This window comes from Umbelopsis ramanniana (genome assembly GCF_025399195.1).
Source record: "Umbelopsis ramanniana AG unplaced genomic scaffold K450scaffold_7, whole genome shotgun sequence".
NCBI classification, from domain to species: domain Eukaryota; kingdom Fungi; phylum Mucoromycota; class Umbelopsidomycetes; order Umbelopsidales; family Umbelopsidaceae; genus Umbelopsis; species Umbelopsis ramanniana.
In genome coordinates, this window is record NW_026252093.1 from 282,851 (window position 1) to 306,527 (window position 23,677).

The 23,677-nt window shown below is 42.5% G+C and overlaps 13 protein-coding genes across 13 annotated transcripts; 8 read left to right on the plus strand and 5 right to left on the minus strand.

Annotated features, from left to right (window-relative positions):
* Positions 1-990: 990 nt before the first annotated feature.
* Positions 991-1,404, minus strand: K450DRAFT_225499 (uncharacterized protein). The gene has a single exon (XM_051586385.1). The coding sequence runs from the start codon at positions 1,246-1,248 to the stop codon at positions 1,084-1,086; it is 165 nt and encodes a 54-aa protein (XP_051447929.1). The 5' UTR covers positions 1,249-1,404; the 3' UTR covers positions 991-1,083.
* K450DRAFT_225500 (uncharacterized protein) lies at positions 1,405-3,018 on the minus strand. Its single transcript, XM_051586386.1, has 2 exons — positions 2,121-3,018; positions 1,405-2,000 (listed from the first exon to the last, which is right to left on the minus strand). The coding sequence occupies exons 1-2, from the start codon at positions 2,972-2,974 to the stop codon at positions 1,562-1,564; spliced, it is 1,293 nt and encodes a 430-aa protein (XP_051447930.1). The 5' UTR covers positions 2,975-3,018; the 3' UTR covers positions 1,405-1,561.
* A 533-nt stretch (positions 3,019-3,551) lies between these two features.
* K450DRAFT_225503 (uncharacterized protein) lies at positions 3,552-8,080 on the plus strand. Its single transcript, XM_051586387.1, has 6 exons — positions 3,552-4,260; positions 4,361-5,753; positions 5,827-5,960; positions 6,035-7,406; positions 7,488-7,631; positions 7,705-8,080. Exons 1-6 carry the CDS (start codon positions 3,648-3,650, stop codon positions 7,823-7,825), a joined length of 3,777 nt encoding a protein of 1,258 aa, XP_051447931.1. The 5' UTR covers positions 3,552-3,647; the 3' UTR covers positions 7,826-8,080.
* Position 8,081: 1 nt separating this feature from the next.
* Positions 8,082-10,449, minus strand: K450DRAFT_225507 (uncharacterized protein). The gene is made up of 7 exons (XM_051586388.1): positions 10,246-10,449; positions 9,848-9,943; positions 9,405-9,767; positions 9,086-9,343; positions 8,840-8,997; positions 8,571-8,747; positions 8,082-8,491 (listed from the first exon to the last, which is right to left on the minus strand). Exons 1-7 carry the CDS (start codon positions 10,295-10,297, stop codon positions 8,252-8,254), a joined length of 1,344 nt encoding a protein of 447 aa, XP_051447932.1. The 5' UTR covers positions 10,298-10,449; the 3' UTR covers positions 8,082-8,251.
* A 513-nt stretch (positions 10,450-10,962) lies between these two features.
* K450DRAFT_225510 (uncharacterized protein) lies at positions 10,963-11,610 on the minus strand. Its single transcript, XM_051586389.1, has one exon. It carries the CDS (start codon positions 11,568-11,570, stop codon positions 11,040-11,042), a length of 531 nt encoding a protein of 176 aa, XP_051447933.1. The 5' UTR covers positions 11,571-11,610; the 3' UTR covers positions 10,963-11,039.
* A 574-nt stretch (positions 11,611-12,184) lies between these two features.
* On the minus strand, positions 12,185-13,093 carry K450DRAFT_225513 (uncharacterized protein). Its single transcript, XM_051586390.1, has 3 exons — positions 13,033-13,093; positions 12,513-12,940; positions 12,185-12,439 (listed from the first exon to the last, which is right to left on the minus strand). Exons 1-3 carry the CDS (start codon positions 13,052-13,054, stop codon positions 12,314-12,316), a joined length of 576 nt encoding a protein of 191 aa, XP_051447934.1. The 5' UTR covers positions 13,055-13,093; the 3' UTR covers positions 12,185-12,313.
* A 139-nt stretch (positions 13,094-13,232) lies between these two features.
* K450DRAFT_225519 (uncharacterized protein) lies at positions 13,233-14,504 on the plus strand. Its single transcript, XM_051586391.1, has 5 exons — positions 13,233-13,277; positions 13,708-13,729; positions 13,827-13,983; positions 14,048-14,241; positions 14,320-14,504. Exons 2-5 carry the CDS (start codon positions 13,711-13,713, stop codon positions 14,430-14,432), a joined length of 483 nt encoding a protein of 160 aa, XP_051447935.1. The 5' UTR covers positions 13,233-13,277; positions 13,708-13,710; the 3' UTR covers positions 14,433-14,504.
* Positions 13,264-13,735, plus strand: K450DRAFT_225525 (uncharacterized protein). The gene has a single exon (XM_051586392.1). It carries the CDS (start codon positions 13,459-13,461, stop codon positions 13,672-13,674), a length of 216 nt encoding a protein of 71 aa, XP_051447936.1. The 5' UTR covers positions 13,264-13,458; the 3' UTR covers positions 13,675-13,735.
* Positions 14,505-15,093: 589 nt separating the features above from the next.
* Positions 15,094-17,000, plus strand: K450DRAFT_225536 (uncharacterized protein). The gene is made up of 6 exons (XM_051586393.1): positions 15,094-15,401; positions 15,490-15,596; positions 15,671-15,748; positions 15,818-16,089; positions 16,173-16,304; positions 16,377-17,000. Exons 1-6 carry the CDS (start codon positions 15,348-15,350, stop codon positions 16,682-16,684), a joined length of 951 nt encoding a protein of 316 aa, XP_051447937.1. The 5' UTR covers positions 15,094-15,347; the 3' UTR covers positions 16,685-17,000.
* Positions 17,001-17,821: 821 nt separating this feature from the next.
* On the plus strand, positions 17,822-18,214 carry K450DRAFT_225547 (uncharacterized protein). Its single transcript, XM_051586394.1, has 2 exons — positions 17,822-17,953; positions 18,038-18,214. The coding sequence occupies exons 1-2, from the start codon at positions 17,839-17,841 to the stop codon at positions 18,169-18,171; spliced, it is 249 nt and encodes an 82-aa protein (XP_051447938.1). The 5' UTR covers positions 17,822-17,838; the 3' UTR covers positions 18,172-18,214.
* A 335-nt stretch (positions 18,215-18,549) lies between these two features.
* On the plus strand, positions 18,550-20,831 carry K450DRAFT_225548 (uncharacterized protein). Its single transcript, XM_051586395.1, has 6 exons — positions 18,550-18,835; positions 18,898-19,561; positions 19,640-19,699; positions 19,772-19,857; positions 19,927-20,005; positions 20,074-20,831. The coding sequence occupies exons 1-6, from the start codon at positions 18,590-18,592 to the stop codon at positions 20,673-20,675; spliced, it is 1,737 nt and encodes a 578-aa protein (XP_051447939.1). The 5' UTR covers positions 18,550-18,589; the 3' UTR covers positions 20,676-20,831.
* A 10-nt stretch (positions 20,832-20,841) lies between these two features.
* K450DRAFT_225552 (uncharacterized protein) lies at positions 20,842-22,274 on the plus strand. The gene is made up of 7 exons (XM_051586396.1): positions 20,842-20,927; positions 20,992-21,037; positions 21,097-21,132; positions 21,198-21,256; positions 21,313-21,341; positions 21,419-21,653; positions 21,720-22,274. The coding sequence occupies exons 1-7, from the start codon at positions 20,916-20,918 to the stop codon at positions 22,059-22,061; spliced, it is 759 nt and encodes a 252-aa protein (XP_051447940.1). The 5' UTR covers positions 20,842-20,915; the 3' UTR covers positions 22,062-22,274.
* An 846-nt stretch (positions 22,275-23,120) lies between these two features.
* On the plus strand, positions 23,121-23,419 carry K450DRAFT_225563 (uncharacterized protein; the record flags this gene model as incomplete). The annotated part of the gene is made up of 1 exon (XM_051586397.1): positions 23,121-23,419. Exon 1 carries the CDS (start codon positions 23,132-23,134, stop codon positions 23,414-23,416), a length of 285 nt encoding a protein of 94 aa, XP_051447941.1. The 5' UTR covers positions 23,121-23,131.
* Between the last annotated feature and the right edge of the window lie 258 nt (positions 23,420-23,677).

Sequence of the window (23,677 nt, forward strand, 5' to 3'; positions counted from 1 at the left end):
CAGTGTATGAAGCCAAGAGCTCTATGCACATTACTACCTGGTAGGCATTCACCCTCGTGAGCTGTCAAAAGTCTCCGAAATAAGCTTGGCTGTCCGTGCAACAGCAGTGAACCAACCAAATGCGTCGGATTCTGAGTATGGTAAATTTCCCAGTGAAAGAGTTCAAGCCGGCTGGCAATTTTTGATTGCCAGTTACCTTGTCTGGGACGTAGTGCAAGGTGGGCTTTGTGTACGGTGATTTTTACGTTTATATTGCATGGGGAAGCGTGCTCGTGGGTCGATCAGATCTTGTTTACCTAATCAAGACAAGTGCGACAGGACCATGTTATCTCACATAACGCGTGTTAAGTAAGCAAAAATAAGAGAAGTACGGTGTATAGAATCCCAGCAGCGTAGACTGGCAAAACAAGCGCTGCATATTAAAACTCGGCGGGGAAGGCGGGTATAATTAATGGGCTCTGAACCGTAGGCGGTCCAATACCGACTGTGTGACAATTGCTACGTGAGGCAAGTAGTAAATTACAATTTTTCATTCATGTGATATCTTTTTGGGCACCCACCACCACTGACTTGGGCTGACTGACTGGCGGGTCTTACCCCACAAGCAAGCTATATAAACGGGCTGCAAAAATACAAAAAAACTTCTTCTTTCCAACTACCAATTGCAGCTGCCAGCTTTTGCTCTATCTCACCCTTTTTTTTCCCATTCTCTCTTCCTATATAATCATTGCTGCATTATGTCAATCCTTGCTCTATCATCACCTCTTGTCAACTCTAACAAGGTACCGGTTCGTAGGGAATCAACGAGCTACTGCCATAACCACCGCATCTTTTACTTTCACAAAGATGGATGTCCTTCTTGTCGTCGATGATCTCCCTTTGGAAAGATACTTATGATGTAGGCATTACGCAACGTGGATTTTGGTGATACCAGTAAAATATGAGCAATGAAATATTGGATCGACAACGTCTCCAAAAGACTCTCTCCACCACACAAAAGATCCCTAGCTACTGGAAGAAGACAAAAGGAAATATCTATCGCAATGAATTTCAAGAAAAGAAAAAAAACTCAAGATAAAAAGATCACACACACTTGAACCAAGAGGAAAAAAAACAAAACAAAAAAATTATTTCGCAATGCTGTTTGCTAAAACCACCAAAAACGAAAATCACAAAATGGAAGATCCAACCAATTTGGCCCCCCATTGCTTTTTGCTCATATCTTGCACAAATGATGACGAGATTCATCCGCAACAAAACGTAGAATGATCCCACCCCCCACAAGGCGCGCACTCACACACAGTTATTTTCATTGAGCATCCACTTATTTTGTAGCACTTTACAAAATTTTCTTTTCCTTTTTGTGTACATATTATTTTTTTATTACTTATTATAAACGTCTTTCGAATTGGAAAATGGTATATAGTATTTGTCCCATTTATTTACACAGTACCCACTTCACATGGCTCTTTTTGGCGCATATAAGATCCAACTACGGGAACGAAATTTGGGGTTTGTGTTGGGTTGGGAAGAGGACGAAAAGAGCCCAAGTATTTACAAATCATGTGAAAAACGCGTCTGCCTGGATGTTCTGGTCTGACTTCATTGGGCTTGTCTTGATCGGTGTGGACTCCTCTTGTCGCCTCAGCTTCTCACATTTGCACATGCCAGTCCGACCGTCGCAGCTATCGCAACATACCATTTGCTCGTGCTTGGCTTCGCATGTTGCACAGCAGATAATCAAGAGATGACATTGCCGACTGCATTTGACATAACGAGCACAAGGTTGCTGACAAACTTGACAATTTGAAATAGTACCTTGATTTCCCGTTGATTGTCTTGCATCAAAAACATAGTTTTTCCCTTTCCAAAGGGGCTCGATCTCGGCTTTTTTGCTCCATTCCAGATAATTGTGAATACCCCCGTCCAACATCCAAACTTGTGTGTCGGTTGATAGTGTTTGTCGAAGATACGCCGACGCTTTCTCACAGCGAATGCCCCTATCGAAATGAAAGGAAACATAAAAATATGGCACGGAGAAAAGTCAAAACATGGGCCATAATTTTTTCATGGGATTGTTTTGGTTTCCATGTTTGTACACTTGAGATAGTTTAACTTACCCTGTGCAATAGGTCAGAACAACTTTGCCATCCAGAGCCTCCTTATTCCTTTCAACCCACGCTGGGAATCGTGCAAACTTGCGTGTGGCCGGAGTAATTGCCCTTTCAAATTTGCCAATTCGACTTTCATAATAATTTCTAGTGTCAAGAATAAGGACGTCTTGCCTCTGCAGCATTTCATGGAACTTGGCAGGTGGTAATTTGCCTTCCTTGTGAGATGCCGTAAGCAGAGTTGATAATGTCACATCGGCGTTCAGTGGGCATATTTCTTCTACGACTTTGACCGAAAGATCCTCAAACACATGGACACAACCCGAAGACGGTTTGAAAAAATCATATGGGTCTTTGTCCTCCAAGTGTAGCCTATCTACGACGTATTTGATGTAATGTCCAATGGCATCATTGGTCCCAGCAAGGGTAACATTGACTCCTTCATGCGCTACCCGAACTTTTCCCGTGATGGAAAATTGGCTGCACAGTTGATAGTGTTGTTCAGCTAGTTGATCTGGACTCTCGATGGCTTGATAGAGATAAAAGAGAATGACTGTGTAATCGGATATATCACAATCACATTCAGTGGAGATAGGATCACTGCTGCCCTTTTTGCTTCTTCTTTTCCGAAATGCTTTACTATCTACTTTAGTTGTTTCAGCGTCTTGATATTGTCGGTATACCCGAGATGCCTCTTGCTGTAACTCATCACCATGGTCTGAGTGTGCATGTTTGAATGCTTCCGCTTTCGTCTGTAGTGTTTGTCCGCAACAGCTCCAGAGCCCGTCGTTAGACTGGCATTGCTCTATGAATAAGTTGGCAGCTCGCCGTCGTGCACATTCTAGAGTGCGATCTATGGCCATGCTTAATATCTTTTATTTGCGGGGATGCTTTCGGTTGGACCCCTCCGCTGAAAAAAAAATTTTGTGTGCAAACTCGGAGTTTAGCATACTGGGAAGATGGCTCATTGAAAAAACTGGGAGAGGGAAGTCATCTCAAGGTAAGATTTCTCAAACCTTTTGTACTTATGCTCATCTGTCAATAAAGTGTCTCTTTCGACATCGTAAATAACAAGATGGGGACTGGTCTTAACGTTCGAAGGTCTTTATTATGCCCGTGGTTCGAACGGCTTGAACTCGGGGCGATATCAGTTTATTTTGAACTAGGACATACAGGTGGCTACACTTGCAGTCTTGACAGTGATAACTTGGACCAATAGCAAAGTCAGACTTTCACTTGCCTTACATTCTCCCACACCCGAAACAGTTTGCAACTTTATTTCCAAGTGCTACGATCTGAATGTTCCTTACTTCCTGTAACCGATATGTCCATTAACTTTGAGAATAAGTATAAGGCTCGTCTTTTTTATTGCTGCAATGACTCTTTTAATGATATCATTGCGCGACTGAGAGAAAATGGACCGTTTCCAGAAACCATATATTGAAGCACATCGTCACGTGAAACAGTCACGTGGTTTGAGCACATAGACTCTTGAGTCGACTGGTGCGGCTTTTGCTTACCGATCTTGCCCCAAGTATGCCTGATGTTGATGATGTCTCCTCACCTTCACAACAAACCTCAATACCAACTTCACCTTTAATGTCGCCGTCTGATGATCGTGAAGGCTTCCTTTGTTTAAGTCCCACGAACAAGGATCCACGACCATCCGCTAGCTCAGCACAGACCTCCAAGATAAATGCGACTAACAGTGCTAATTCAACAGAAATCAGCATTCATGCAGCACCTCGACGGAGACGCTCTTCTAATGCCTCCAGCAAGCTAGCGGCTGTGCCTGGGAATCCATTGAGACAGCATGGTTCCGATTCCTTGGCACCTAATTATCGAGAAACTGGGCGTGGAGTTGCAAATGCAGTCAATTCCCAACAATACTCAATGATGCAATATCGGCAAACCAAAGAAAGATCTCAATCATGCCACGAAGAAGAAAATAGAAAGGTATCGGTCAAGCAAATAGATGCTCAGTCGGACAAACATAATAAGGTAGACCGTACAAGGCACCGCCAGTCCACAGTTCAAAAGGCGACGACCGCCTTTAGTTTGAAGGTGAAACAGTACTTCTACCAAATACACTCGGGATGCAACAACTCAGACTGCTACAATAGACTCTGTGCAAATGGCAGCCATAGAGGTATGTTTTGAATCATTTTATTTATTTATTATATTTCTGTTCTATCGTCGAACTTGGCAATGTGACACTGAAAATATTATTATAAAAATACAATTTTTAGGTCTCAAGCTTAACCCTGAAGGTGCATTAGTCCTAGCCATCCACTTTGCTTCCAAGCCACACAGCAAGTTGTGCCAAGCAATAACGCAGCTGCCAGATACCACCATACTGCACTACTTTGATACCCGTTTGCAGAGGTCGCAGAAAAAATCGAACGAACCGCAATCCTTTTTGTCAGAGCTGTTTACATCAACGTCATCATTTTCTCCCATCATACACTCCAGTACCAGTGAATCACCTGCCCAAAAAGACGCACAGATTCCTGAAGCGCATTCCGCTAATGATGATGAAGAAGATGACTCAAAACTGCCTGACTCTTTTAGAAAGACGGCCATAGTCAACATGGAACGACCATTTGGAGCTGCTCTGTACGATGCACCATTTCCTGAGAGTAACATCCAAAACATTCCTAGCCAAGTTAGACAATTTTGGGGGAATGTATCTGCTGGTGTGCTTAGTGCCATTGGCGGCAACAGACGGTTCATAGTTCCACATAATAATGAAAGCCCTTTGAATGAATTGGAATACTATGAAGAGCGCAACAACTGGTTGAAGCGATCTCGACGTAGCAGTAAATACGAAAAGAAATATGGCCAACGAAACAGCAAGCCACATACTCGAAATGATGACATTCATATGGATGATGTTGCGAAAGCTAACTTGCAAACTTCTCAAGAACTTGACAGTGTGAAGGAAGTTGACGTATCTACGGATGCACATTCTCATGTCTTTATTGATATGAAACATTTCAAGAGTTATTTCGATAAGATGAGTTCATCGGAACCTGACGACCAATTCAGATACTTATCCAATCTTATCAAGCTCACTTTTGAACATTGGGACGGCCTCGGCAACAGCTTCCTTTTGGGACATGAAGTAGAAGATCAGCAACACCCGAGCATCAACAAGGCAGCTTTGAACGACCTGTTTGATCTTTTAGTAACGGCCAATAACAAGAACGCCGACTTGCTTCTTAAAGTCGCCTCCGAGAGTTTGGAAATGCTCCTCACCAGAATGATTCTCAATTGCGACGATGTCTGTCAATACCAAGCTACGTCTGATTCATCCAAAGTTATGGACGAACCAGACGATTATTTCTTTTCTCGGAATGCGGTCGATTGGTGCCGTTCTGTTGCATCTTGCATGCAATGGTATATAATACAGAAGAAACACTCATCCGCAGCTTCGGTGTCTGCGGAATCATGTCCTGACAAAACGGATGTAGACGAGAGCAAAGCAGACGGAAGTGGAAGCATCGGTGCAGCGCATAACCTCAAGGCAAACATCGCTGTCGGTGAAGATATACTCATTCAAAAGCTGATTACCATATTATGTAAGATATCCAGTCATAAAACGTCCGACATGCGTGCGTTGTTAACGAGCACACTGCATTGGTAAGTTATTATCCACCTCACATTGAGCTGGCTTTCTACAATTTTACATAGTCTAATTTTCTCTACGATTCAGCTTTGATGCGGAGGATATGTCAGCATTTGTCAAATTGTGCCATGTGTTTATGGAAGATCATTACCATTCCAGCCCTTACAAGCTTGACGAAGATGACCACGTTATACGCACTACCAAAGCTCTTGAATTACTATGTAAGTTGTTACAAAAGTATGAAATTGACCTATGTACAATTTGATTTCTGATCCTGATAATTACCCTTGTAAAGACGACTCAAATTGTCTGGATCCAAACCAGCCCATTGTCCCAGTCACGACATTTTATAATGATGCTTTCAACCGCATCTTGGACGTTAAGGACGAATATCGTATTTGGAAGCGGGTTCAGTTGGTGGGAGAAGGGCGACATTCGGCGTCATATATTGTCAAGCTCATGGGGGCTGGCAAAACCAACACGTATTTGAATTTGAATGAAAACCAGCGTCGTACTCGACTCTTCTTAACGACATCGTCAACATCAATGCTGTTGCCTTTCCCCCTTATGCACGAATACCAATTCTCCATATTCAGTTACTCATTTCTCCTGCCCCCATCGCTCAAACGAAAAATCTTGCATATAGATGCGATGGCTCAAATGTCATCAGAGTATGAAGATGCATGCGTCAATCATACTTTGGTCGCCCATGCTCAAAGACTGCTTTCCGATTCTCCCAAGATGGTTCGTAACTTGGAAACCAGCTTACGCAGTGCCACATGTCCGTATTTGCTATTGGAGATCACTAGAGAGCACCTTATTGATGATACCTGGCAACAAATATCACGGCGTTGGGCCGATCTTAAGAAGCCTCTCAAGGTTCGATTCATAGGCGGTGGTGAAGAAGGCATGGATCAAGGCGGCGTACAAAAGGAGTTTTTCGGAGTTCTGATGGAACAATTAATTCACTCTCCATCTGGCCTGTTCGAAGTTGACCAAGAAACGAGATCCAGCTGGGTCAGTTCCAATGCAGGCGTCTACAACGAGTCCACTCGATCTTTGGAAATTGATGCAGAGACACGTCGATCATTTGAAATGTTTGGTGTGCTGATGGGCCTGGCAATCTACAATGGAGTCGTACTTGGTTTACAATTTCCAAAAATCTTTTGGAAAATGCTTACGTGCCCGAATCCTTCTACGCTTGATGACGACAATGCACTGTTCAGCTTAAACGACCTTGAAGAAGGATGGCCTAGCCTTGGAAAGGGTTTACGCCAGCTACTCGATTGGGAACAGGATGATGTCGAAGACATCTTTTGTCGCAGTTACGAAATATCATACTCCACTCTTGGTAACGCTGTAGTTACTATTCCTCTTGTTGCCGACGGTGAAAACGTACCTGTGACCAATGAAAACCGCAAGGAATTTGTAGATGACTATTGTCGGCACTTCATGTACAGTTGGATCCGTGAACCTATGCTTGCTATCCGACGAGGCGTTTGGAGTGTCATTGGTGGATCAGCTGTTGCTATGTGTACTGCGGATGAAGTCGAAGTGATTGCTTGTGGACAGCGAGATGGTCCTGAAGGATTGGACCTTGACATGCATGAGCTTGAGAGCGCGGCTGAATACGATGATGGCTACGATTCCAATCACGTTGTCATCAGGTAAGTAAAACACATATCTGCCCCTTCCTGTTTGAAAAAAGCAAGTAACACTAATTTCGCAAACTTTGCTCTGCTCTACAGAAACTTTTGGTCCATTGTTCACGAGTTGTCACCCCAACAAAAGCGACATTTGCTACTATTTGTCACCGCAAGCGATAGAATACCAGTTGGTGGACTAAAAGAGCTTATGTTTGTCATACAACGGAACGGACCTGACAGTGATCGGTAAGCTTGAAAACCTTTTTTCTTTTTTATTTCTTTTGCGTTTAGCTCCACTAACCATTTTCTTATTTTATAGATTACCTACTGCTCTTACCTGCTTTAGCCGACTTCTTCTCCCAGAATACTCTAGCCGAGAAAAGCTAAAGAACCGGCTAATCGTTTCTATAGAAAACGCAAAGGGATTTGGTCTCGTTTAAGTTCCATGATAACACTCACCATTTGCCAGATCAACCTACCCACCCGCATTCCCTTACTTTGTTTATTACATGTATTCTTGTATTTTTGTTTTCCATAACGTTTTCGTTGCTTTCCCACTACTGTTCTCATACCCCCTCCTCTATCTTTTCGTATTGCCTCACCCTTTCGTAGACATTTGAGCATCATCATGTATATTCCTGTTTTGTAAGTGATAAATCAAACAATCGCATTTGGCGGTCTTCCATGCAATTCAATTGCTGATATCAGTCAGATCACAATGATATTTATTACGTTACTGAAGAAATGATATGTGTCATCCTCTACCCCAAAACCGAAAAAAACAAAACAAAACAAGTAAGAGCAAAGCAGAAAGCAAAAACAGGGGAAGAAAAAACACAAAACTAAATTGTAACATATTGAGGTTCTTATGCGCATAAGACGCCTCGGTCAGTATCCCCTTTATTTATTGGCTGGGGATCTGCCATTCCAACGGTGGAACTCACAGCGTTTTCGGCCGATGTAGTCGTATCAGCTGCTATAGCAGCTGATACTACGGGAGATGGTGATGAATTTTCGGACGCTATGGCTATAGCAACGCTATCTGGGCCGATTTTTATATTATCAAGGTGTACACCAACGACGGGTGCAACGGGTTCCTGGCAAACCTAACAAATGCAATGAGAACCCGTTAGATTAATGTGGCCACTCTATGTGTCGCTTTCATTTAAATGCCATTTAACTTACCCCAGCCCACCAGTCCTCCATGATTCGTTGAACAAGTCGCTGAGTAGTTGAGTTCACAGGGCGATATGCTCGAGGCGCTATCATAGCACACAAGATGCGATGAATCTGCTGATGTTTGTAGGGGGTGTATCGCAATTGAGTGTTGACCAACATGGGATTGAGCACACGAAGATATGTCTGGCGAAGCTAAGAACGCAGTACTGCTTAGAGATCCGCACAATACCATTTTTACGGGTTGCCAAAAAAGGACAGCTTGGAATGACACTTACCGCCTCTGCATCATTTTCGTCTCCTAAATCACAAAGTTCTCTTAATACTATATCGACAAGTACGCACAGGTCGTTGGTATAGAAGAATTCGAACAGTTCTTCGGTGGTAAATATTAAGTACAGTAACTTTAAGATCAACATCTGGACACAAGCATCATCTAAAATTCGCCATGCGAAGGTATGAAGGCACCGTTTAGTAAAGTCACCATGATGACAAGAAAAATCAAAACCCCTGAGATACTATACCGGCACGATTCAACATAAATATCAAGTTTTCGCTAAATGTTTTGCTGCTTCCTATCTTGGATCTCAGTACTCGCAGTATCTGGTTTTGAAATTCGCTTCCATCGTCGGACACTGGACTCATAGCTCGCTGCATCATGAATTGTTCGTTAAATACAAGTATAAGTCGCATCGCCGAGTAATTGAGTAGTTCTTCACTGTCGTTCGACATATTCTCCACAATATCCAGCAAGTAGTGAATAAATGCTGGCGAGATATGCTCTAAAATTGCCCATTGTCAGTGCTGTAATCTCTTTCCAGAACACAATAAGGTTACACTTACCAAGATCCCCTTTGCTAAGCTTTGCTACTTTGCACATTTCAAACATCAGCATCAGTATTACGATGGTGAAGCGCGTACCACCAATACAGAATTCGATTTCGTTTCTTAATTTCTGCAGAAACAGGTTGGTGCCATTGGCGTCAACTGTGGTTTGTACAATGGTTTTCATAACGCCTAAATCTTCTCTGCCCGCATGAAGAAGAAAGGCATAAATTATGGAGAGTTCAACTGGGCTGGATGCCTTAGTCGCTCTAGTTGTGAGAAGATGGCGAACGATACTTTGGTGGTATCGGGAGTATACAGGTGAATCAATGAATTTGTACATTGCATAAGCCACTTCGGCTGATGTGGTCAAGAATTCATCTGTAAATAAAGTTAACCGATAAGGCATTAAGATCGAAACAAAGGAGATATTTGCACTATGAATTAAGTTAATAGCTTACGTTGAAAGTTGATGAGAAATCCAAGGTATGTCTTGGTGATCTCGTTAGCAGCCTCGGGAGAGTCACAGAGCTGCTGACCAAGTACATCGTCTAGCTCTATATAATAAATAATAGATGGTGGGGTGAGCAAGTGTGAAAGATACTGGATCAAATATTCTAACGGTCGATTTGCGGGGCTGATGATCGAAGCCAAGTCGCTGATAAACGTATCGTGTAGTGCTGAAAAACTGCGAAGCCCCAAGGTCATTTATATGACGCAAAGAAAGCGGTTGACTACACACGACCTCAGTGCTGTTGCTGGATTGTGACTAGATTGTCGTTGTAGACAAGCTGGGATCCGACGAGGAGAACATGGCGAATTGGAACAGCACTCTCATGATGAAGGGACAAAGCTTTACCTGCGTAGAAATCAGACACATCATCAAAGTGGTAGACTATACCGTCCTCCATGTGTAGCGTATCTTTTTCTGAATTGCTGTGCTAAACACTATGTATGAATCTAGGAAGGATGTCTACGATGGAATTAATAGACCGAAAGTAAGGATTCTGCCCGCAGTTTCAAAAAATATAAAAAAAAATATAAAACGGGTTGAGAATTCTAGCTGAGCACCACCAAAATAAACTTCGTCTCAAGCCTAGAAATAAATATTCGGTGTAGTCCCTCAAGTCTTTCAGAGGGGGGATTCACTCGCAAGCAAGGTAGATTGCCCACAAAGGAAATCTATGCGGCTCTTACATGAATACAGGATTATGGCAACCTCGTGGAGAAGCTATACAAATGGAAATCTCACACTTACAATAAAATGAGGGTGGATCACGACTGTGAAAAGCTATAGAAATACTGCTTCGGATAATGTGAATTGGGTTCGTTTTACCGAACACAGCAGTGTCGTAATCCATCTTTCCTGTTTCGGAGCTGGAAATTTTCTAGGTAGAATGAAATGAAGAACAATCAATAAAGACGGCTCGTGGTCACTTGGACCAACGGCTACTCTCTGAAAAATATGTAATTTTATTAGTGCTATTTCGTCTGAATTCTGCTCCTACCTTATTGTATATATGATGAAAGAAATATTCTTCTAGTTCATTATGTGGCAAGCAGTGTATTCAGTCAATGTGACAATGTCGTAAATGTTGAGCGAATGGCGCTCTTTCAGTTTATTATACAAATTTCTTCTATCATACAACAGGTTTATGTCTCGACCTTGGCTGTCTTAACTCCAACTAGTCCGTCTTCGCAATTACCTGCGATGTAAACCTTGATCTCTGAAGAACCAAAGGAATACACTTGGACACGATGACCAAACAGCTCAACAAAAGTATCTTGAAGCTGTACATACTCTGCCGCTTGATTGTATGGATCGTCTCCGCCGGTCAATGGCTCAAAGAATTGTTCCATGCTAGTTGAAGTTCTGGTAGACTGCTCCTCGTCATGCGACTGAGTGTTCACATCCTCATTCACTAAAGTGATAAATTGATCCAGTGAGGGGAAGTTGCTCTCTTTCCAGGGGATATTGAAGAAAGTAAATGGTTCGTCTGATTCGCTAATGTATACTAGATCTTGGGTGACTTGTTCCAATCTTTGCTTGGCGGCCGCAGCTTTAGTACCAATGGGTTCTGAAAACTTGCTCGGTGACACCCTTTCTAGTTGCACATTACTCTGTCCAACTGGAGGATTGATACTGGGATTGTTGAGCATTGACATGTAGGCATTATCCGACATTTTGAAAGCAAACTGAGAAAGCGGCAAAAGTACTTTCGCGAGAGACATGACATGGGCATCAAATAGCTTTTCGCCGCTTGAAAAGCCCAGAAATTTCGGTCACGCTTCTGACCCATATTTGGGAATCTGACGCAAAAAAGAGTAGCAGTTCTCTGAAATGGCTGACGGCAATAAATGTGTATGTAGACGTAAAAACCACAATCAACCTCAGAAACACAATTTCTTGTCATAAATTGTACTGATTTATGCTTGATTGTTGCAACAATACACTGTACTTGTATCTGCTTTTGCAGCTACCTGATTTGAATTCGAGCAACCTTTCTATACAAATCCATAGCGACCCAATACAAAGGTTTGACGATCACAAAGAGTTGGCTGTCATTTGCTTCAGACGAAAAGGGATTCCGAGTGTATACATTGGTATTTTGGGCTGCCATTTGAGTTTTTATGACATGTAACGCCTATCTTAAGACAATGGGAATGTGACTATTAACGTGGCAAATGTTTTAAGTTTGATTGTTCAGAGCAAGTGTGCAGGACAACTTGAAAACGCCTTCACTGCTTTGTTAACCCATCTCGCGTTAATTTGTTGTACTGCGATCAATACACATCAATGACACATGGTGACTTTCTTGGTACAGCAGAAATTCAAAGATTCGCTTTTGTTTTATTTTGGAACAAAAAAAGTGCAAGACTCTTTAACTTTTAGCTAGCTTAATTGCATTCAGTGCCAGGGAAAGAATTTACTCTTCATCTTCCTCCTCCTCGTTGTCACCACCGGAAGACTTGGCTCTCTTTCTCTTGACACGACCAGCACGGCCACCACCATAGGGGGAGGTCAAAGCGAAGTCAATGTGCTTTTGGGAGTCCTGTAAAATAGTGCGACATGATAAGTTTTGTATCATGATTGAATCATATATATATATATAACTTGATACGTACCAAACGAACAATGAAAGAGGGGATGTTGACGATTTGCTTGCCAACACGGATGTGACGCTGACGGATGAGGACACGAGCGTGGTGAATGGACTTGGCAAGACCGAGCTTGAAGACCTGGGTCTGGAGACGACGCTCCAAGAAATCTTCAATCTTAAGACCCAAGACGTAATCGAGCTTCATACGGGACTCATCGAGCACACCAATACGGACAAGACGACGAATGAGAGCGTTACCCTCGAAAAGACGACGGGGGTCCTTCTCGTCGAGCTTAAGAAGCTCACGAGCAGCACGACGAATCTTGGAGAGGGTGTAACCGACACGCCAGACCTCACGCTTGTTCTTGAGACCGAACTCACCGATGAGCTTAAGTTCAGCATCGATACGTTCGGACTCAAAAGGACGCTTTGGAACCTTGGAGGTCTTAGAGTCTGTAGATCGCAAGTCGAATAATCATTAAGTATATGTAATTGTCGATGAATGTCAACTTTCCAGTTGCTAATGGTATAAGAAAGGTACTAACACTTTCTGGGGGCACCTGCCATTTTGAATAGACCTGGAAAAAGAAGGACCCAAAATTTTCTACAGTTCAAACACTTAAAAAAAATTTTTTTTGGCGGTCTTTGTAGCGGTATAATCAAGTTTTGAATGCGATGACGCATGCATCCATCGCCAGCCACGAAAATTTTTTTTCTGGGTGTTTAATTGCCAATCAACTTGCCAGTGGTGATAAGGTCCTTCTCTTTCTTTCGTGGTCAGACTCGTAGAGTATGTATTGACGGAATGCTTTATATTTGTGAATGGTATCGACTTTTCTGCGACTATACTTCACATTGAACCGGAAATGTTCAAGATTTATCGAAACAACCAACGAACTTTCAAATGGAGTCTATCGAGATTCTTTGTTGTTACTTCATGTCCGTCCAAATCGATCTCTGCCCCATGTTGAATGAAGCACTACGAAGCACTACGAAGATGGCATATGAAGAGTTCTGGTATACTATACTACGCCAGAGTTCTCCATAGGCTCTCATCGTTTTACATCAACTCGAAATCGCACAATGATTTTCAGGAGGAAAGCTCTTCCAAGAAAAACTCATTGCACAAGCCATCGTCAAAAAATTTCGTTTCAATTTTTTTCATTTCTCTGGATAGCATTGACTAACCGAACCTTATTTTACATTTCTTTCATCTACAGAAAATGCCTCACTCTTACGGTAGTATGTATTAATTCCGTTTAAAGAGCTGACAACAGCAATTCAGCACCTGTGTCTGAGTATTGAACGTTGGTTGACCAATTCTTCTCTCGTTTCTTAGTTCGTGCTCGCACCCGCCACATGTTCTCGCGCAAGTTCCGCGAGCATGGTTCTATCCCTCTCTCCACCTACCTCAAGACCTACAAGGTTGGTGACATCGTTGACATCAAGGCCAACGCTGCTGTCCAAAAGGGTATGCCCCACAAATTCTACCATGGGTAAGTATCCTAGTATTATGAAGATCAATTGTCATAGCATCTTCTCATTCTTGCCTTCTTCCAGTCGCACTGGTATCGTCTACAACGTTACCAAGTCTGCCGTCGGTGTCATCGTCTACAAGCGTGTTGGCAACCGTTATATGGAGAAGCGCGTCAACATCCGTGTTGAGCACGTTAAGCACTCCAAGTGCCGTCAAGAGTTCCTTGACCGCGTTAAGGAGAACGCTCGCAAGCGCAAGGAGGCCACTGAGGCTGGTGGTAAGTACCTAAAATCACATATTTTTTGCAATTGCTAATAATGCAGTGCATTTGCTAATATCTTTGCTCACTGTACAGTCCAAGTTGTCTTGAAGAGACTTCCCGTTCAACCCCGTGAGGCTCGTCATGTTTCCACCAAGGCTAACTTCCCCGAGACTATCACTCCCGTTGCCTACGAGACTTTGATTTAAAGGACACAATTGGTAGACTATGTCATCTGCTACAAAAGTAATAAAAATATAAAGCTTTTATAGTGCTTTAGACGGTTGGCTGTGTGCGGATTATTGATGGGTGAGCACGTAAGTCCTTGCAAAAAGTGCGTGCTATGCACAATCCTGACTGCAAAGACTCGCTTCGATATGATAAGTATGAAGAGCTATAATTGAGCTTTTGCAGGTGCAAGCTCTGCTGAAGTCACAATGTTGGTTTGTGGCTTATTCAAGCATCATTTAGTTATCGTCTAGAGAAAAAACCACCTGTTCAGAAGTCTTAATGTTTGATCATGCACAATCTTTACTACAATGAATACTATGGCTCATATTTATCGCAGCAAGTCCAAGAGTGGTCATTCTCACCAAGTAAAGAATCATGCGTCTTTCAAAGTCACTGTATAACTACCTTTTTCTTAGTTTATAAAAAAAAATGCAACTTTATCAAATTATGAACAATGTCCATAGCTTCTTGTCACCCAAACGATCGAATATACAGCACATATATCTTTTAAACTTCTGATAGGGCAAGTCTTGAGCACATTGGAAGCCATGACACATTTTTTCGGGATTTGTGACTGTCTTCGGAAACCTCGATTTCTTAAACCGTTGCCCTTTCTGAAAAAAAAAAAAAAGTGCAACTTGCTAATTGTAATTAGCGTCTAGAAGAGCATGTCAGCCCTCATGAACGGACAAAAGGCAGTAGAAGTTACCTCCGTTTTATCGCCTGTTCAGATAGATTCAAAAACTGTTCGAAAGACCAATATTCTGGGTGACTCACGCTCGTATGTTCACTTTGTAGCTGGCGGGTAAGATCAATTAGCTTCTGCGAGAATTGTTGCTAACAATGTCCGCACCACAGTGTTAACTCCTTTTCAACCATACAGAGTTGGCGGAATGCTTGGTGCTATCTGTACGTCACCTTTGGATGTTGTTAAAACAAGACTACAGGTAAGTTCAGTGGTTGACATCAACTCCCAACCTACCCCTGAAGTGGAGTACAAACAGATAATTGATCGTGCGAAATTCCCCATGGTAGTCAACATACTATCAGCAGCGCAGTAGAAGCAATTTGGGTACACCAACTATTACCAAGGGGGCATCATCGTTACTTGGCCATTTCGCAGATACTGGAAGATTGCTAGTGTAAGTATTTTGCTGAGCCTAGTGTTTTGCAAAGCCATTGTCTTGTTGATATCATCGTTTACACTTTTATACAGTCGTATTAAGCAAGTAGAGGGCGCTAGGGCATTATTCAAGGGACTGGGACCAAACTTGGTTGGCGTGGTTCCTGCAAGGTAGGAACAATCTCAATATCTAATTAAAGTTTGGCTGTATATCAGCGGCTCATTCACCATTGTATACAGGGCCATTGCGTTTTTCACCTACGGCAACAGCAAGAGCTTCTACACGGAATTGAACAATGGACATGAATCCCCAGTTGTTCATCTTATATCAGCAGCCTCGGCTGGTGTTGTCACTGCAACTGCGACAAATCCTATATGGGTCGTTAAAACTCGATTACAGTTACAAGCGGTTGGACAAAAGCTTTACAAGAACAGCTTTGACTGCACCCTACAAATTTTAAAGGAAGAAGGCATCAAGGGTTTGTACAAGGGTATGAGTGCTTCATATCTAGGTAGGTTTGAACCCGAATGTAGCGCGATACTAGAAATTAAAAGAATGTGGTCATTAACGTATCTCTTACTTTATTTGATGTAGGTGTTGCGGAGGGAACTATCCAATGGGTCATTTATGAGCACTTGAAGAAGCGACAGATTGAAGCCAAGGCAGAAAGGCTAAATGCAGCTGGTCAGAAAACAGATAGTGCTGCGCATGCTAAGAGTGTGCAAGGTATGTATTCCGTAACTGAACGCGCAATCCCACCACGGACTAAATGACTAAACTGCCGATATTACCATTTAGATTGGATTGGCAACCTCGCTGCTGCTGCTGCATCCAAATTTGTGGCGGCCGGTCTTACTTATCCTCATGAGGTTATTCGAACCCGGTTACGACAGCCCGCTGAGAATGGTGTTCTTAAGTATACTGGACTGTGGCAGTCACTCACTCTCATCATCAAAGAAGAAGGTGCTGGTGCGCTGTATGGTGGTATGACGGCGCATTTGATGAGAGTGGTGCCAAATGCTGCCATTATGTTCTTCTGTTACGAGGCTATCGTGTACAACTTTGCTGGAGGTCGCGAACGGGAGGCTGCCGCCTTGAAAGCATAAGCTCTCTCGATTCGATTATCGAATTTGTTCACCTTCTCCATACCTCTAATATTTATAGCTCATCAACCCACTTCACTTTAACAAGTCAATTCCCCTGTTCATTAATCAGTCATTATTTGTCTATCATTTCAACATAACCCACACCCCCTTCCCATTTGCTTTTTTGTTCTCTAGCGCTTGTTACTGTCGCTAACCGCTATGTACAGTACGATTCTATTTTTTTTGTAAAGCAGTACTTTCCAAATCTATGAGTTAAAAAGCTGTTCCAAGCTCATGCTATTAAACTGATACAGTTTAGTTTATAACAAAAAAGAAATCGCAGGAATGCTGGTGATAGATATGAGGAAGTGTAATTTGGACGTCTTTGATGGAAGAACTTTGTTTCTGCGGTAAGCACGAATTGAGAATGTTTGTGCTGAAGGATGTTGCCCCAGCAATGGAATTTTACACTTTCGCTATGGATTTACCGTTTAACATGCATTGAGAGCAGAGTGCGGTGTCTGGTATCTATTTTATCTCAATCAGTCGCCGTGGTCGGTGAACTAGGATATTTATTGGATATCTGTAGGAAAGCAGGATTTAAGACATTTGCTTTGTTTGGCACCGAACCTCTTAAAATGAGCAAGAATGGAAGACAATCCACATTTTGGTCTCACTCCGCCCCCAATAAAATTGGTAACGAAGCCCTGACTGTCACTTCTCGCCATGACCGTCAAGACTACACCTCCTCCATCTGCAGATAAGCAGTCGCCAGTAGAGCAGTTTTCAGTCTTCACTGGTCGAGATTTCAGAACTGCTACCATTGAAAATCACTGGGTTTGTATCTACGTGTACTTTGTGATGAGATTCAAACCAACAGTGGACCATCATCGATCAATTTGTTAACACCAATCCTACATCTCCATAGAATGATCCTCCAAACAAGGTAATCAAAAGTCTCTTAAGTTTTGATGTGTTTCTGCAGCCGGTAGCTAATTGACAGATAGATTTTCAAAGCATCAGAAGAAGTTGACGTCGATGTCGACTCTAAAGTAGTCCATAAGGTCATAGTAGAGACAGTAGAGCGCTGTAAAGCTCAATTTAAGGTTTGATTCTGCTCTATAATTTGGGATTTAATGTGATTCCATGGTACTAATACTTGACCTCAGACAGGCATGCAGAAGCGCATGATTGACGATACGGATCGACGAATGACCCAATTGTTGCAAAAGGTTGACGACCATGAACTCAACAGCGACGTACTTCATCAATTATGCCAGCTTTGTCAAGGTAATTAGATTTTTTCAGTACTGTTTGATGGAGGTAGTCACGATATGGCATAATCGAGTAATTTCGTATTTTCTGGCCATTTAGCTATGGAAAAGGGCGATTTCACAGAAGCCTTGGATATGCATGTTAAGCTCATGACAAAGGCGTACGACGACCATGGTCAATGGATACTTGGTTTAAAGCGACTAATAGATTTAGATGAAAAGACCACCAAATAGATATAAAATTTAAAATAATAAATAACTTAATGACCACAGAAAATTCAATATGTTGTGCAGAAATTGAGCCTGGACGGGTTCCGTGAACTTAAGCCATAATACCATGATAGATCCGTCATAGATCGTAATAATTCATTTTCGCACTCCTTTCGATCGCAAGAAACCTTAACGTGAATGTCACTAAAATGTTTTTCCAACAGCAGAGACATCATACGTGCTTTACCAGAGTGAGAAGGGAAGACGTCCCATCTCGGACAAATTTATCCATGCTCAGGTGAAAGTTAAGCCGTCACGGCTGATCATTCGTCCGTGCAATTGTGCCGTATAGGGTATAAATATATTTGGATCCAGCTTTTCTCTTCACTTACAAAACACTCAATCTTTTGACACTTGAACCAAACCCATTTAACGCTACAATATGCTAGAAGTACTCATTTGTGGTGCCGGACCTGTAGGATCTTTCTTCGCAAACCTAATGGAGCAGTTCGGACATACTTATCGAATTATCGATAGCGAACCGATTGAAGCCAGACTTGGTCAAAGCCGAGCACTGCTTCTGACAGCCCGAACTTTGGAAGTCATGGAGGACAGAGATATAGCTCGCGAAATCTTAAGCCGTGCTTTACTCTCTCGCGGCATAAGATTACACTCTGATACCAAACAGGTAAGTGTTGGTGCCACACATTTTGGTCATAATGCGTATTGATCCTTATTCTGTATACCCAGCTTACAGAGGTGGAAATGAGCGGCCTGGATAGTACTTTTCATCATATGACAACTTTACCTCAGTGGAGAATAGAAGAGATACTGCATAAAAGATTGTCCAAGAAAGTTGAGCGACCAGTCAAATTGATATCTTACGTCCAAGAGAGCGACCACGTGGTAGCCAAACTCCAACATGGGGATGACACGGATAACATTGAGGAAGTAAAAGCAAAGTTCCTTATAGGTGCGGATGGTGTACATTCTACTGTACGCAAAGGGACCCCGGGATGGAATTTTGACGGCGTGGTCATCAATTCGCCATCTGTGCTAGCCGATGTCACTTTTACTGGAGACAAGCTACCTGATTTCCGCTACTTCAACTTCATTGATTCCAAAAACGGCGCGCTTATATTAATTCCGATACCCGATAACTCTGGAGAAAAGATTATCACCCGTATGGTTGTTAGTCTTGGTGCTTTAAGCGAGACCAAGGACAATGAAGGCAAAGTCTCTCAAGGCATTAAAAACGACGCTCCCCCTACATTGGAAGAACTTCAAACTTTGATAGATCAGCGTTGTGGATATTTCAATATGAAAGCTGTTAACCCACAATGGATAGCAAAGTTTGGTATCAACGAACGAAGAGCTAACGGTTTCCGACGAGGAAGATGCTTTGTTATGGGAGGTAAGAGATAGCTGAAATGTGATTCTAGCATTTGCTTATCAATATTGAAATAACGCATCTAATTCGATCTACCTATAGATGCAGCACATTGTCATTCACCAGCTGGTGGCCAAGGATTGAACCTCGGTTTTCAGGATGGTACGTATATGAACGATGAACAATGCATGCTACGGCAGTATCGGTGTTTAAATATTTCCTTTTACGTGATAGCAAATAACTTGGCATGGAAGATTTCGTCAGTCCTAAAGAATACGGCAGAGAACCCGGAAGTGCTCTTGGACTCCTATTATGAAGAGGTTAGTGTAACGAATGTCTTATGTGATATAAACAATGGCTTGAAATCTGATTTAATTGTCTCACAACAGAGGTATCCAATTATTGATACGACCATCAATGGCACTGGAAGAATGGGAAGAAGTGTATTCCAACGTACCATATTTTCATGTAAGCTCATACACTATTTCAACGACAAATTTCAGCAACTGTTTATCTAATATCACTCTCATGGATAGCCTTCATGCGCTCGCTAGTGCTTCCAATGGCTTTGACCATACCCTCTATTCACGATAAGGTTGGATTTACGATCCAACAACTCTGGATCACTATCCCTACAAGCTCCGCGTTATTGGCTGAGAAAAGTGCTTCAAGCATCATTGAACCAGGAAAATACATGCCAGACTCATGCACCCTCAATCCCAAGGACATTGTGAACTTGCCACCGCAAACGATCAAGAGCATATTTAAGAAGACAGATAGGTACATTGCTTTGCTCGTTTGGAATCACGCTGGTGACGACGACGCTTCTGCTGGATTTTGGAATCTTCTCCAGACCTACAAGAGGTTTGTAAGACCAATTGTGGTAGAAAGCAAGAACTACATTGGCCGATATAGAGTTCCACAATATGCTCGCAACAATGCTGATGGAACAAACGGATTTTGGTGCGATACCAGGGGTAGACTGGCTGAGCTACTTGGCATTGAAGACAATCGAGCTGGCATTATTCTTGTTAGACCCGATATGTACGTTGCCTTTTCCGAATCCTATGATGGGCAAAACGAAATACCCCTTGAGTCTTTCGAGAGGCACCTTTCAAGCCAGGTAAAATCAGACTGATGTCGATGCAAGTAGTCACAATCCTCCGACATTCAGCCGTAACGGATCGAAAAATCTCTCTGTGCTTATTGGGTGTTACATCGGCGATTTCTTTTTGAACATTAAACCTCAAGCATGACACCGCGCGCAATAATAAACTTTTATATCTTTACTCTATGTCCTATTATGAAGTGGTCTAGTTTGCTGAGCGACAGCTGTTGCTTCTGCTTACCGCTTGGGCCAGGGGTGGTCCTTATTACCATGTGGTTCTTTGTACGTTGTTATATCGTGTATGTACCTGTCGCATTAGGCTAAGTAACAAAACTATGACCCACAGGTCTTTGGAGCCTTGTTTGGCGTGCTTAGTTTTGTACATATAATATGTGAGTGCCTTTGCCAACCAACTGTAGATTAGGCACCGACTAACACAAATATATACTAGTCGGTATATCATTGACTGCGACAGTCATCATTGCAGGTAGTTTGCTATGCTCCGCTAAATCAAGTCAATGTGATGTTCTTAATATCAGCATTGTATCTCAGGTTCTTTCTACATTTGCCTCGCTGCAATCGCATTATTCGGATTATGGGCTATATTAAGGGTGAGTACCATGCTATAATCGACATCAAACTTAACTGTTATCTAATCCTTTGATAGATAGATATCAAATGGATATCTTACTACATGTTCGTATGATTTGGTTTTTGGAAGCTTAGTGCCTACCGGAAATGCTTGCAACTTGCTTACGGTTTGTTTCCGCCAGAATGCTGTCCTGTCTGTCTACTCTGCTGTTAATAGCCATGTCCGTCGTCAACACCTGCCTGCTAGTTGTGCGCAAAAGCCAGTACCTTGCTCAATGCTCCAGCGATAGCAGAGTTACTGGTTATGTGGGCAGTAATGGACAAAGCGAGCAGGATATTGCAGAAGACTGCGAAAACTACTTTATAAAAATTGCGGCTGTCTCCATTTTCGTGTCATTATTATTGAACATCGTGAACGCAAGTATATCAGTAGTCACTCAAGCAGATTCGAATTCTCAAACTAATTATTTTTCAAATTTTTAGCTTGCTTTTATGGTCAAACTGATACAATATATGCTCAAAGCTCGTCGTATTCAGGATGAAGAAAGGTCTCACGTCAATTTACAAGAACGTAGACAAAGCAGACTAACTGAGCCATCAGCAAACTCAAATAGAGCCCCAGAGTCTGGTAATTTGGTACTGCCGTCACATAGTCGTTCAAGAATTTCACCTGCAATGAAGGATACAAATGGTGGGCTTCCTGGGAACAATGAGACGGTGGCCAGCTCAGATGCGCCAGAGACCCCAGCACAGCCAATTGTCATCTCCACCGATCCACCACAGCAACCGTCTTCGTTAGACATATCGGGCGGTGACCAACAATGAGCTTTTCCACAGGCAAATCAATATCCTCGGTCCTTGTGTTAATTCCCTTCTACTATTATTTCGCGACAATAACGATTAGGGAAAAGATGTATATAACGTAAACGTAAATGCTAACGATAGTAGATAATCTCACAGTGCGCTTAGCTATTCAACATTTGCATGTTGAAAAGTATTATAATAATACCAATACTTCATGGTATATTTTTTTCTACATCTCAATGTTCGGTAGGGCATACGATCGACTGACCATGATGACTTATCATGAAACCTTCACATGCGTACGTCGCCAACTAACGTGTCGTAAAACCGTATACATTACCAACATTTATTTATTTTTCTTAACTCCATCGTGCTGGGAGTCTGGTTTTTTTGGGACAGTGACGCCTTTGAATGCGACCTTGATAATATTTGGGCCGAACACCCTCATGATAATACCGCCCATCTTGGCGTCAAAACCAGCAAGATATTCTGTGAAAGGATAGTTACTCTCGATAGCATGAACGATCTGATTAGTGACTACCCAAGATGGTTGAGCTGAAGCACTAGTGTCGTATTGCTTGCTGTGAAGACCGCCCTGGCTGTTATAAAATTCGAGGATTTGAGCTTGCGTGTACAGGTTACCATCATCCAAAATAGTTGGTGCTTCAAAATCTGGCCCGGTAAGTGAAAATGCGCCTTCGGTGTTTAGCATGGCTACCCCTCTTGACGCAACAGTTCCTGAGAAAATAAACAGGATGAGAAAAGGTCATAACAAACAGTGTACATATTACAGCCTTCAACCTCGCCTTACCTGGCTCAACAAGAGAAACAAAAATCCCCAGCCCAAATAATTCCAATTGTAAAGTTTGCGTCATTAATCGAATAGCAGCTTTGGTGCTGGCATACGATCCAAGCTGAGGCAATATGGCATTTTTGCCCGCCATACTGCCCAAATTGATAACTCTTCCACAACCATTAGTAGCCTTCGATCGGAGTAATGGGATGAGTTTCTTTGTAAGAGCAAGTGTACCAAAGACATTTGTTTCATAGTTTTGAACAATGGTTTTCATGTTAAGTAATTCGAATGGGCCATGTGCGGCGTAACCAGCATTGTTGATAAGGGCAACGAATGGAAGGTTATTGGAGGAGCAATGCCTGTACACTGTCTGCGCAGCGTTTTCGATGTGAGTGCTGTTTGTAATATCCAGCGTCACCGGGAAAAGCTTTCCGTTTGTCTTAGATGGAGGCTGTTGTTGGCTTTTCCATTCGTAGAATGCGCCCTCAATAGCCGCTCCATCTTGAGATTTTCTCACACCCGCTACAACCGTGTAACCTCTCTTGGCCATGTCCAATGCCATGTCCCGGCCGATGCCTGATAATAGTCCTTCAGTTTCGCGTTCACAGTGATTCAAACCCCATGGTTTCTTACCTGCTGAGGCACCTGTAATCAGAATTACACTAGGTCGAGTAGGCGTAGCTGGACACGATGGAGCATACTGAAAAATGTTGGGAGCTATGAAACCAAGACATCGACAGAGAAGTGCGTGAAAAAAAAACTCCACGCTATCAAGGCAGATTGATAGATAACCTAATAGATAACCAAGATATGTAATGGGATACTCATAGAGACCAGAGAC